This window comes from Engystomops pustulosus, chromosome 8 (genome assembly GCF_040894005.1).
Source record: "Engystomops pustulosus chromosome 8, aEngPut4.maternal, whole genome shotgun sequence".
In the NCBI taxonomy this organism is placed as follows: Eukaryota; Metazoa; Chordata; class Amphibia; order Anura; family Leptodactylidae; genus Engystomops; species Engystomops pustulosus.
In genome coordinates, this window is record NC_092418.1 from 16544270 (window position 1) to 16556816 (window position 12547).

The window sequence follows — 12547 nt, forward strand, 5'->3', positions numbered from 1 at the left end:
TGGCGCACACAATCGGATTGTGGAGCATCGGTGCCGACATGCACGCAACGGAAATCGGGGGCGTGGCTGTCGGAAAACCCGATAGATTCGGAAAAATCTCCGTATTAAAAAAAAAAATGTGTTGCTTGACACGCACTTACCTGCACCCAGGATAGCTTGGTGAATGTCGGAGAACCCGCCGCTGGATCACTAATGGACCGGGTAAGTAAATCTGCCCCATTCTCTCTCTTTTTGGAAGAACCAACATACCTGACCCTTACACATTAATTTGAATAGAAAGTGTGTAATACCTTATTTGACCTGCGGAGGAGCTGCAGGGGATCTGCTCCCTTGTTACTCTATGACCCTGTATTCTATACATGTTATACACCAGATCATAGACTTGTGACCAGGGTTTAGTCCGGACGAGATTGTATACCACATCAGACGCAGAATCCCGGGACGTGTCCGTCCTGCAGGTTGTCAGCGTTTTACAGGCGTTGAATGCCAGAGGCAAAGCTCAGTAATCCCGGATAATGCGACAAGCTGTATCAGGAACACAGGGAGAGCGTCGTCATCTTCATTTTGGATAATTGCTGCATTGTGAAAGCAGGTGTGTGTGGATTCCTGGGTTCAGAATAAATCCTAATCCCATCATTAATCCCCCTCCCCTGATAAAAGAGGGAGTAATACACAATATCTGCTCAGACCTCAGAGAATCCCGACTTCCGGGTATAAATCCCCAGCAGTGTTAGTATTAGGGTAGGAACACAGTTTTGTAAATACTGCCCCCTATTCAGTGTCTCCATGGTAACAGACTACAAACCAGCCCCCGATGTAGTCTGAGCCTGAAGTTATGTGTATTATACTGTACTGATCTCTGATTGGTTGCTTTGTGTGTCTTGTCACAGGGGGCGTTCTGGGGTCTCATGGTGGGCCTGGTGCTTGGATTGGCCCGGATGATTCTGGAGTTCGTGTATCCCATCCCCCGCTGTGGCGTTGATGACGGGCGGCCGTCCATTCTGAAGGACATCCATTACCTGCACTTCGCCATCATTTTGTGTGCGTTGACGGTGGGAGTAGTAGTGGGGATCAGTCTAATGACGGAGCCGCCCCTCCACTCACAGGTAGGTAGCACTCACCTGACCCAGCGAGATCCTCCCCAGCACTTATTGGGTAATACGGACATACGGCGAATGTTTCGCTCTATGGTCATCAATGATATCGGAGAAACCATAAACCTCTTCCCATCATGTGTCCGGTATTTACGGTTCCTGGGACGTTGGCGTCATCTCTTCGCACATCGGTGTAGAATCTGACACTTACAGCTCTAGAAATAAGCCCCCCCCTCCCCCTTCTTCAGGCCGCGTTCACACTGGTTTTATTGCAGTTATTTTCAGCTCTTGGTATAAAGCTGTGAGGCAGACAATGTCATCGGGCCCTAACGACTGGGGGCCCATTGCTGCCTGAGGAGCAATAGAAATCTATAGCCTTTGCTCGCTATAAATAATACCGCCATACAGTGCACAATAATAGCAGTAACATATAGTAACTCATTATCAGCCAGCTTGTCTATGGCCTTCAGCTGACCTCACTCACTACCCCCCTGAGATGCCCCTCTCTCACTGCACCCCGCAGATGCCCCCTATTTCACTGCACCCCGAAGAAGCCCCCTATTTCACTGCACCCCGAAGAAGCCCCCTGCACTCTCCTGGTTCTGTTATCAGATGCCCCCTCTCTCACTACACCCCTCAAATGCCAACTCGTACTCCACCCCCTAATCACTGTACCCCTCAGATGCCCCCTGCGTCTGCTGATTCTGGTATCAGATGCCACCTGCCCTCTCCTGGTTCTGGTATCAGATGCCACCTGCCCTCTCCTGGTTCTGGTATCAGATGCCACCGGTCCTCTCCTGGTTCTGGTATCAGATGCCGCCTTCCCTCTCCTGGTTCTGGTATCAGATGCCCCCTTCTGGTTCTGGTATCAGGTGTCCCCTGCCCCCTCCTGGTTCTGGTATCAGATGCCCCCTGCCCCCTCCTGGTTCTGGTATCAGATGCCACCTGCCCTCTCCTGGTTCTGGTATCAGATGCCCCCTGCCCCCTCCTGGTTCTGGTATCAGAAGCCACCTGCCCTCTCCTGGTTCTGGTATCAGATGCCCCCTGCCCTCTCCTGGTTCTGGTATCACATGCCCCCTGCCCTCTCCTGGTTCTGGTATCAAATGCCACCTGCCCTCTCCTGGTTCTGGTATCAGATGCCCCCTGCCCCCTCTTGGTTCTGGTATCAGATGCCCCCTGCCCTCTCCTGGTTCTGGTATCAGATGCCCCCTGCCCCCTCTTGGTTCTGGTATCAGATGCCCCCTGCCCTCTCCTGGTTCTGGTATCAGGTGTCCCCTGCCCCCTCCTGGTTCTGGTATCAGATGCCACCTGCCCTCTCCTGGTTCTGGTATCAGATGCCCCCTGCCCTCTCCTGGTTCTGGTATCAGATGCCACCTGCCCTCTCCTGGTTCTGGTATCAGATGCCCCCTGCCCTCTCCTGGTTCTGGTATCAGATGCCCCCTGCCCCCTCTTGGTTCTGGTATCAGATGCCCCCTGCCCTCTGCTGGTTCTGGTATCAGATGCCCCCTGCCCTCTCCTGGTTCTGGTATCAGATGCCCCCTGCCCTCTGCTGGTTCTGGTATCAGATGCCCCCTGCCCTCTCCTGGTTCTGGTATCAGATGCCCCCTGCCCTCTCCTGGTTCTGGTATCAGATGCCACCTGCCCTCTCCTGGTTCTGGTATCAGATGCCCCCTGTCCTCTCCTGGTTCTGGTATCAGATGCCCCCTGCCCCCTCTTGGTTCTGGTATCAGATGCCCCCTGCCCTCTGCTGGTTCTGGTATCAGATGCCCCCTGCCCTCTGCTGGTTCTGGTATCAGATGCCCCCTGCCCTCTCCTGGTTCTGGTATCAGATGCCCCCTGCCTTCTCCTGGTTCTGGTATCAGATGCCCCTCCGCTGGTGCTTGGTATGGGGGCAGTGAATATCTCGGGGCATCTCTGTGCTCCATATATTTTGGGGTTTTGTATTTTGCTTCTATAATTCACTATAAAATATAAAACAAAAATGAAAACATCATCAGGTCCAAGCAGCGACATGTTCTATGCAGAGCAGATGCCAAGCAACCAGAACCGGTGCCAGGACAAACAGCGCCGATGCTTAGCACCAAAACCCGCTGCCAGGAGAGACTCGTTGTAGTACAGGTCCCGCTGACAGTCCTGGTCCATGTCCCGCGCCTGCGCCCGCTCATCATCATCTGCTGCTAAATGTCATCAATGGGAAATGTCTCCTCCCCAGGTGAAGAACCTGACCTGGTGGACCATCCCCCGAGGAAGAAGCCCACCCGAGATCACCCTGAGGAAGGTCTCCACCCGAAGCCACTCAGCCCCCGGAGAGAACGAGGGTGGGTATTGTCCTGTCACATGGTGGTGCCGGTGGATTCAGGAGCTAATGGGTGGGACCCTGCCATGACAAAGGGCGAGATCCAAGGTGTTTGGATTCCTTTCAGCTTCATCTTTTTATCCATCTCAGTTTTTTCTCTTTTTTCCTCCTTTGGTTCAGCTGCGATCTGTTATTTTATCAGTTTATGGGACCAGTGAATTCACGAGCTAATGGGGGTAGACTCAGTAACACATGAGGCTACATTGAAGATTTTCAGATTCACTTGGTCTTTATATTTTTGATCATCTTTGACTTTTTACGTTCAGCTGTGACCTATTATTATATTTGGTACCAGTGAATTCAGGAGCTAAGGGGAGCCGACTATACCACACACAGTGATAGGTCCAGGGCTTTTGTTGCCCCATCAATTCATATTTTCATCCCATCTTTGTATTTTATTATCTTTCCTTGTACAGACGCATCCAACTGCACCGCCCGAAGCCGGACCTGGAGCAGTGTGTTGTGCAAACCCCCCACAGAACCAGTGGAATCTCCCAACCCCATTCAACAGAGAAGCATTAGGGAGGATCCATTCTGGGCGCGGGTGTGCTGCATTAATGCCATCATTCTCATGTGCGTCAACATTTTCTTCTACGCGTATTTTGCTTGAAGGCCGAGAAATGCGAAAAACAATCCATAGACGTTTAACCGTTTACTGTCAGCGACTACACATGGTGCTGGTCCAACCCATTCTACAGCTGGGACTATACTTCCATGTAGCTGCATCCAGGACTATACATACTACACCACACGTCAGCAGAATACAGGCTCCGCCCCCGTAACCTGCCGCAACGCGGGAAACAAGATGGCGGAGCAGCGGCGGCCGGGACACATTCCTGAGATAATTACTGAATAAAAGGTTTATTACCAGAGCGGCCGCGTGACTGACACCAGGGGTCACGGCTTTTTATTGGGATGAGTCTCCGAAAATCATGGAGTGTCTCAAATTATTTCATCGCGCCAAATCATGAGTCACCGACCCAAAAATCTGCTCAGTAACGAGCCGCAGCCACGAGATTATAGGGAAGAAGCGTCTCGTGTCCTATAACATAGAAACCACGGAGATCTGACAGCCACAGGGTCCCCATAATACTGACAGCCACAGGGACCCCATAATACTGACAGCCACAGGGACCCCATAATACTGACAGCTACAGGGACCCCATAACACTGACAGCTACAGGGACCCCATAATACTGACAGCCACAGGGACCCCATAACACTGACAGCCACAGGGACCCCATAATACTGACAGCCACAGGGACCCCATAACACTGACAGCCACAGGGACCCCATAACACTGACAGCCACAGGGACCCCATAACACTGACAGCCACAGGGACCCCATAACACTGACAGCCACAGGGACCCCATAACACTGACAGCTACAGGGACCCCATAACACTGACAGCCACAGGGACCCCATAATACTGACAGCCACAGGGACCCCATAACACTGACAGCCACAGGGACCCCATAACACTGACAGCCACAGGGACCCCATAACACTGACAGCCACAGGGACCCCATAACACTGACAGCCACAGGGACCCCATAACACTGACAGCCACAGGGACCCCATAACACTGACAGCCACAGGGACCCCATAACACTGACAGCCACAGGGACCCCATAACACTGACAGCCACAGGGACCCCATAATACTGACAGCTACAGGGACCCCATAACACTGACAGCCACAGCCCCCATAATACTGACAGCCACAGGGACCCCATAACACTGACAGCCACAGGGACCCCATAACACTGACAGCTACAGTGCCCCCATAACACTGACAGCTACAGGGACCCCATAACACTGACAGCTACAGGGACCCCATAACACTGACAGCTACAGGGACCCCATAACACTGACAGCCACAGGGCCCCCATAACACTGACAGCCACAGGGCCCCCATAACACTGACAGCCACAGGGACCCCATAACACTGACAGCCACAGGGACCCCATAACACTGACAGCCACAGGGACCCCATAACACTGACAGCCACAGGGCCCCCATAACACTGACAGCCACAGGGCCCCCATAACACTGACAGCCACAGGGACCCCATAACACTGACAGCCACAGGGACCCCATAACACTGACAGCCACAGGGACCCCATAACACTGACAGCCACAGGGACCCCATAACACTGACAGCTACAGGGACCCCATAATACTGACAGCCACAGGGACCCCATAACACTGACAGCCACAGGGACCCCATAATACTGACAGCTACAGGGACCCCATAACACTGACAGCCACAGGAACCCCATAACACTGACAGCTACAGGGACCCCATAATACTGACAGCCACAGGGACCCCATAATACTGACAGCCACAGGGACCCCATAACACTGACAGCTACAGGGACCCCATAACACTGACAGCTACAGGGACCCCATAACACTGACAGCCACAGGGACCCCATAACACTGACAGCTACAGGAACCCCATAATACTGACAGCCACAGGGACCCCATAATACTGACAGCCACAGGGACCCCATAACACTGACAGCCACAGGGACCCCATAACACTGACAGCCACAGGGACCCCATAACACTGACAGCCACAGGGACCCCATAACACTGACAGCCACAGGGACCCCATAACACTGACAGCCACAGGGACCCCATAACACTGACAGCCACAGGGACCCCATAACACTGACAGCCACAGGGACCCCATAACACTGACAGCCACAGGGACCCCATAACACTGACAGCTACAGGGACCCCATAACACTGACAGCCACAGGGACCCCATAACACTGACAGCCACAGGGACCCCATAACACTGACAGCCACAGGGACCCCATAACACTGACAGCCACAGGGACCCCATAATACTGACAGCCACAGGGACCCCATAATACTGACAGCTACAGGGACCCCATAACACTGACAGCCACAGGGACCCCATAATACTGACAGCCACAGGGACCCCATAACACTGACAGCCACAGGGACCCCATAACACTGACAGCCACAGGGACCCCATAATACTGACAGCCACAGGGACCCCATAATACTGACAGCCACAGGGACCCCATAACACTGACAGCCACAGGGACCCCATAACACTGACAGCCACAGGGACCCCATAATACTGACAGCCACAGGGACCCCATAACACTGACAGCCACAGGGACCCCATAACACTGACAGCTACAGGGACCCCATAACACTGACAGCTACAGGGACCCCATAACACTGAAAGCTACAGGGACCCCATAACACTGACAGCTACAGGGACCCCATAATACTGACAGCCACAGGGACCCCATAACACTGACAGCTACAGGGACCCCATAACACTGACAGCTACAGGGACCCCATAACACTGACAGCCACAGGGACCCATAACACTGACAGCCACAGGGACCCCATAACACTGACAGCTACAGGGACCCCATAACACTGACCGCTACAGGGACCCCATAATACTGACAGCTACAGGGACCCCATAACACTGACAGCCACAGGGACCCCATAACACTGACAGCCACAGGGACCCCATAACACTGACAGCTACTGGGACCCCATAATACTGACAGCCACAGGAACCCCATAACACTGACAGCCACAGGGACCCCATAACACTGACAGCCACAGGGACCCCATAACACTGACAGCTACAGGGACCCCATAACACTGACAGCCACAGACCCCATAATACTGACAGCTACAGGGACCCCATAACACTGACAGCCACAGGGACCCCGTAACACTGACAGCCACAGGGACCCCATAACACTGACAGCCACAGGGACCCCATAACACTGACAGCCACAGGGACCCCATAATACTGACAGCCACAGGGACCCCATAACACTGACAGCCACAGGGACCCCATAACACTGACAGCCACAGGGACCCCATAACACTGACAGCCACAGGGACCCCATAACACTGACAGCCACAGGGACCCCATAACACTGACAGCTACAGGGACCCCATAACACTGACAGCCACAGGGACCCCATAACACTGACAGCCACAGGGACCCCATAACACTGACAGCCACAGGGACCCCATAACACTGACAGCCACAGGGACCCCATAACACTGACAGCCACAGGGACCCCATAACACTGACAGCTACAGGGACCCCATAACACTGACAGCTACAGGGACCCCATAACACTGACAGCCACAGGGACCCCATAACACTGACAGCCACAGGGACCCCATAACACTGACAGCCACAGGGACCCCATAACACTGACAGCCACAGGGACCCCATAACACTGACAGCCACAGGGACCCCATAACAATGACAGCTACAGGGACCCCATAACACTGACAGCCACAGGGACCCCATAACACTGACAGCCACAGGGACCCCATAACACTGACAGCCACAGGGACCCCATAACACTGACAGCCACAGGGACCCCATAACACTGACAGCTACAGGGACCCCATAACACTGACAGCTACAGGGACCCCATAACACTGACAGCTACAGGGACCCCATAACACTGACAGCCACAGGGACCCCATAACACTGACAGCCACAGGGACCCCATAATACTGACAGCCACAGGGACCCCATAATACTGACAGCCACAGGGACCCCATAATACTGACAGCCACAGGGACCCCATAATACTGACAGCCACAGGGACCCATAACACTGACAGCCAAAGGGACCCCATAACACTGACAGCCACAGGGACCCCATAATACTGACAGCTACAGGGACACCATAACACTGACAGCCACAGGGACCCCATAATACTGACAGCCACAGGGACCCATAACACTGACAGCCACAGGGACCCCATAACACTGACAGCCACAGGGACCCCATAACACTGACAGCCACAGCCCCCATAATACTGACAGCCACAGGGACCCCATAATACTGACAGCTACAGGGACCCCATAACACTGACAGCCACAGGGACCCCATAATACTGACAGCCACAGGGACCCCATAACACTGACAGCCACAGGGACCCCATAATACTGACAGCCACAGGGACCCCATAACACTGACAGCTACAGGGACCCCATAATACTGACAGCTACAGGGACACCATAACACTGACAGCCACAGGGACCCCATAACACTGACAGCCACAGGGACCCCATAACACTGACAGCCACAGGGACCCCATAACACTGACAGCCACAGGGACCCCATAATACTGACAGCCACAGGGACCCCATAATACTGACAGCCACAGGGACCCCATAACACTGACAGCCACAGGGACCCCATAACACTGACAGCCACAGGGACCCCATAATACTGACAGCCACAGGGACCCCATAACACTGACAGCCACAGGGACCCCATAACACTGACAGCTACAGGGACCCCATAACACTGACAGCTACAGGGACCCCATAACACTGAAAGCTACAGGGACCCCATAACACTGACAGCCACAGAGACCCCATAACACTGACAGCTACAGGGACCCCATAACACTGACAGCCACAGGGACCCCATAACACTGACAGCTACAGACCCCATAACACTGACAGCCACAGGGACCCCATAACACTGACAGCTACAGGGACCCCATAACACTGACAGCTACAGGGACCCCATAATACTGACAGCCACAGGGACCCCATAACACTGACAGCTACAGGGACCCCATAACACTGACAGCTACAGGGACCCCATAACACTGACAGCCACAGGGACCCATAACACTGACAGCCACAGGGACCCCATAACACTGACAGCCACAGACCCCATAATACTGACAGCCACAGGGACCCCATAATACTGACAGCCACAGGGACCCCATAACACTGACCGCTACAGGGACCCCATAATACTGACAGCTACAGGGACCCCATAACACTGACAGCCACAGGGACCCCATAACACTGACAGCCACAGGGACCCCATAACACTGACAGCTACTGGGACCCCATAATACTGACAGCCACAGGAACCCCATCACACTGACAGCCACAGGGACCCCATAACACTGACAGCCACAGGGACCCCATAATACTGACAGCCACAGGGACCCCATAACACTGACAGCCACAGGGACCCCATAACACTGACAGCTACTGGGACCCCATAATACTGACAGCCACAGGAACCCCATAACACTGACAGCCACAGGGACCCCATAACACTGACAGCCACAGGGACCCCATAATACTGACAGCCACAGGGACCCCATAACACTGACAGCTACAGGGACCCCATAATACTGACAGCCACAGGGACCCCATAACACTGACAGCTACAGGGACCCCATAACACTGACAGCTACAGGGACCCCATAACACTGACAGCCACAGGGACCCCATAACACTGACAGCCACAGGGACCCCATAACACTGACAGCTACAGGGACCCCATAACACTGACCGCTACAGGGACCCCATAATACTGACAGCTACAGGGACCCCATAACACTGACAGCCACAGGGACCCCATAACACTGACAGCCACAGGGACCCCATAACACTGACAGCTACTGGGACCCCATAATACTGACAGCCACAGGAACCCCATAACACTGACAGCCACAGGGACCCCATAACACTGACAGCCACAGGGACCCATAACACTGCCAGCTATAGGGACCCCATAACACTGACAGCTACAGGGACCCCATAACACTGACAGCTACAGGGACCCCATAACACTGACAGCCACAGTGCTCCCATAATACTGACAGCCACAGGGACCCCATAACACTGACAGCTACAGACCCCATAACACTGACAGCTACAGACCCCATAATACTGGCAGCCACAGGGACCCCATAACACTGACAGCCACAGCCCCCATAACACTGACAGCCACAGGGACCCCATAACACTGACAGCTACAGGGACCCTATAATACTGACAGCCACAGGGACCCCATAACACTGACAGCTACAGGGACCCCATAACACTGACAGCTACAGGGACCCCATAACACTGACAGCCACAGGGACCCCATAATACTGACAGCTACAGTGTCCCCATAATACTGACAGCCACAGGGACCCCATAATACTGACAGCTACAGTGCCCCCATAATACTGACAGCTACAGGGACCCCATAACACTGACAGCTACAGGGACCCCATAATACTGACAGCTACAGGGACCCCATAACACTGACAGCTACAGGGACCCCATAACACTGACAGCCACAGGGACCCCATAATACTGACAGCCACAGAGACCCCATAACACTGACAGCTACAGGGACCCCATAACACTGACAGCCACAGGGACCCCATAACACTGACAGCCACAGGGACCCCATAATACTGACAGCCACAGGGACCCCATAATACTGACAGCTACAGTGCCCCCATAATACTGACAGCTACAGGGACCCCATAACACTGACAGCTACAGGGACCCCATAATACTGACAGCTACAGGGACCCCATAACACTGACAGCTACAGGGACCCCATAACACTGACAGCCACAGGGACCCCATAATACTGACAGCCACAGAGACCCCATAACACTGACAGCTACAGGGACCCCATAACACTGACAGCCACAGGGACCCCATAACACTGACAGCCACAGGGACCCCATAATACTGACAGCTACAGGGACCCCATAACACTGACAGCCACAGGGACCCCATAACACTGACAGCTACAGGGACCCCATAACACTGACAGCCACAGTGCTCCCATAATACTGACAGCCACAGGGACCCCATAACACTGACAGCTACAGACCCCATAACACTGACAGCTACAGACCCCATAATACTGGCAGCCACAGGGACCCCATAACACTGACAGCCACAGCCCCCATAACACTGACAGCCACAGGGACCCCATAACACTGACAGCTACAGGGACCCTATAATACTGACAGCCACAGGGACCCCATAACACTGACAGCTACAGGGACCCCATAACACTGACAGCTACAGGGACCCCATAACACTGACAGCCACAGGGACCCCATAATACTGACAGCTACAGTGTCCCCATAATACTGACAGCCACAGGGACCCCATAATACTGACAGCTACAGTGCCCCCATAATACTGACAGCTACAGGGACCCCATAACACTGACAGCTACAGGGACCCCATAATACTGACAGCTACAGGGACCCCATAACACTGACAGCTACAGGGACCCCATAACACTGACAGCCACAGGGACCCCATAATACTGACAGCCACAGAGACCCCATAACACTGACAGCTACAGGGACCCCATAACACTGACAGCCACAGGGACCCCATAACACTGACAGCCACAGGGACCCCATAATACTGACAGCCACAGGGACCCCATTACACTGACAGCTACAGGGACCCCATAATACTGACAGCCACAGGGACCCTATAATACTGACAGCCACAGGGACCCCATAATACTGACAGCTACAGGGACCCCATAACACTGACAGCCACAGACCCCATAATACTGACAGCTACAGGGACCCCATAACACTGACAGCCACAGGGACCCCATAATACTGACAGCCACAGGGACCCCATAACACTGACAGCCACAGGGACCCATAACACTGCCAGCTATAGGGACCCCATAACACTGACAGCTACAGGGACCCCATAATACTGACAGCTACAGTGCCCCCATAACACTGACAGCCACAGGGACCCCATAACACTGACAGCCACAGGGACCCCATAACACTGACAGCCACAGGGACCCCATAACACTGACAGCTACAGGGACCCCATAACACTGACAGCCACAGGGACCCCATAATACTGACAGCTACAGGGACCATATAACACTGACAGCCACAGGGACCCCATAACACTGACAGCCACAGGGACCCCATAACACTGACAGCCACAGGGACCCCATAACACTGACAGCCACAGGGACCCCATAACACTGACAGCCACAGGGACCCCATAACACTGACAGCTACAGGGACCCCATAACACTGACAGCTACAGGGACCCCATAACACTGACAGCTACAGACCCCATAACACTGACAGCCACAGGGACCCCATAACACTGACAGCCACAGGGACCCCATAACACTGACAGCCACAGGGACCCCATAACACTGACAGCTACAGGGACCCCATAACACTGACAGCTACAGGGACCCCATAACACTGACAGCCACAGGGACCCCATAACACTG

The 12547-nt window shown here is 53.9% G+C and overlaps 1 protein-coding gene across 3 annotated transcripts in view; it reads left to right on the plus strand.

Moving 5' to 3' along the window:
• SLC5A10 (solute carrier family 5 member 10) overlaps positions 1-4340 on the plus strand; it is a 106544-nt gene extending 102204 nt beyond the window's left edge. For 2 of the 3 annotated variants that reach the window (XM_072119908.1, XM_072119907.1), the window contains 3 exons: positions 891-1106; positions 3307-3412; positions 3867-4340. In XM_072119908.1, coding sequence (XP_071976009.1) covers positions 891-1106; positions 3307-3412; positions 3867-4060 — 516 coding nt within the window. In that variant the 3' untranslated portion in view covers positions 4061-4340. The remainder of the gene's footprint in view (positions 1-890; positions 1107-3306; positions 3413-3866) is intronic. The other variant, XM_072119909.1, reaches the window with a different exon arrangement.
• Positions 4341-12547: the final 8207 nt, after the last annotated feature.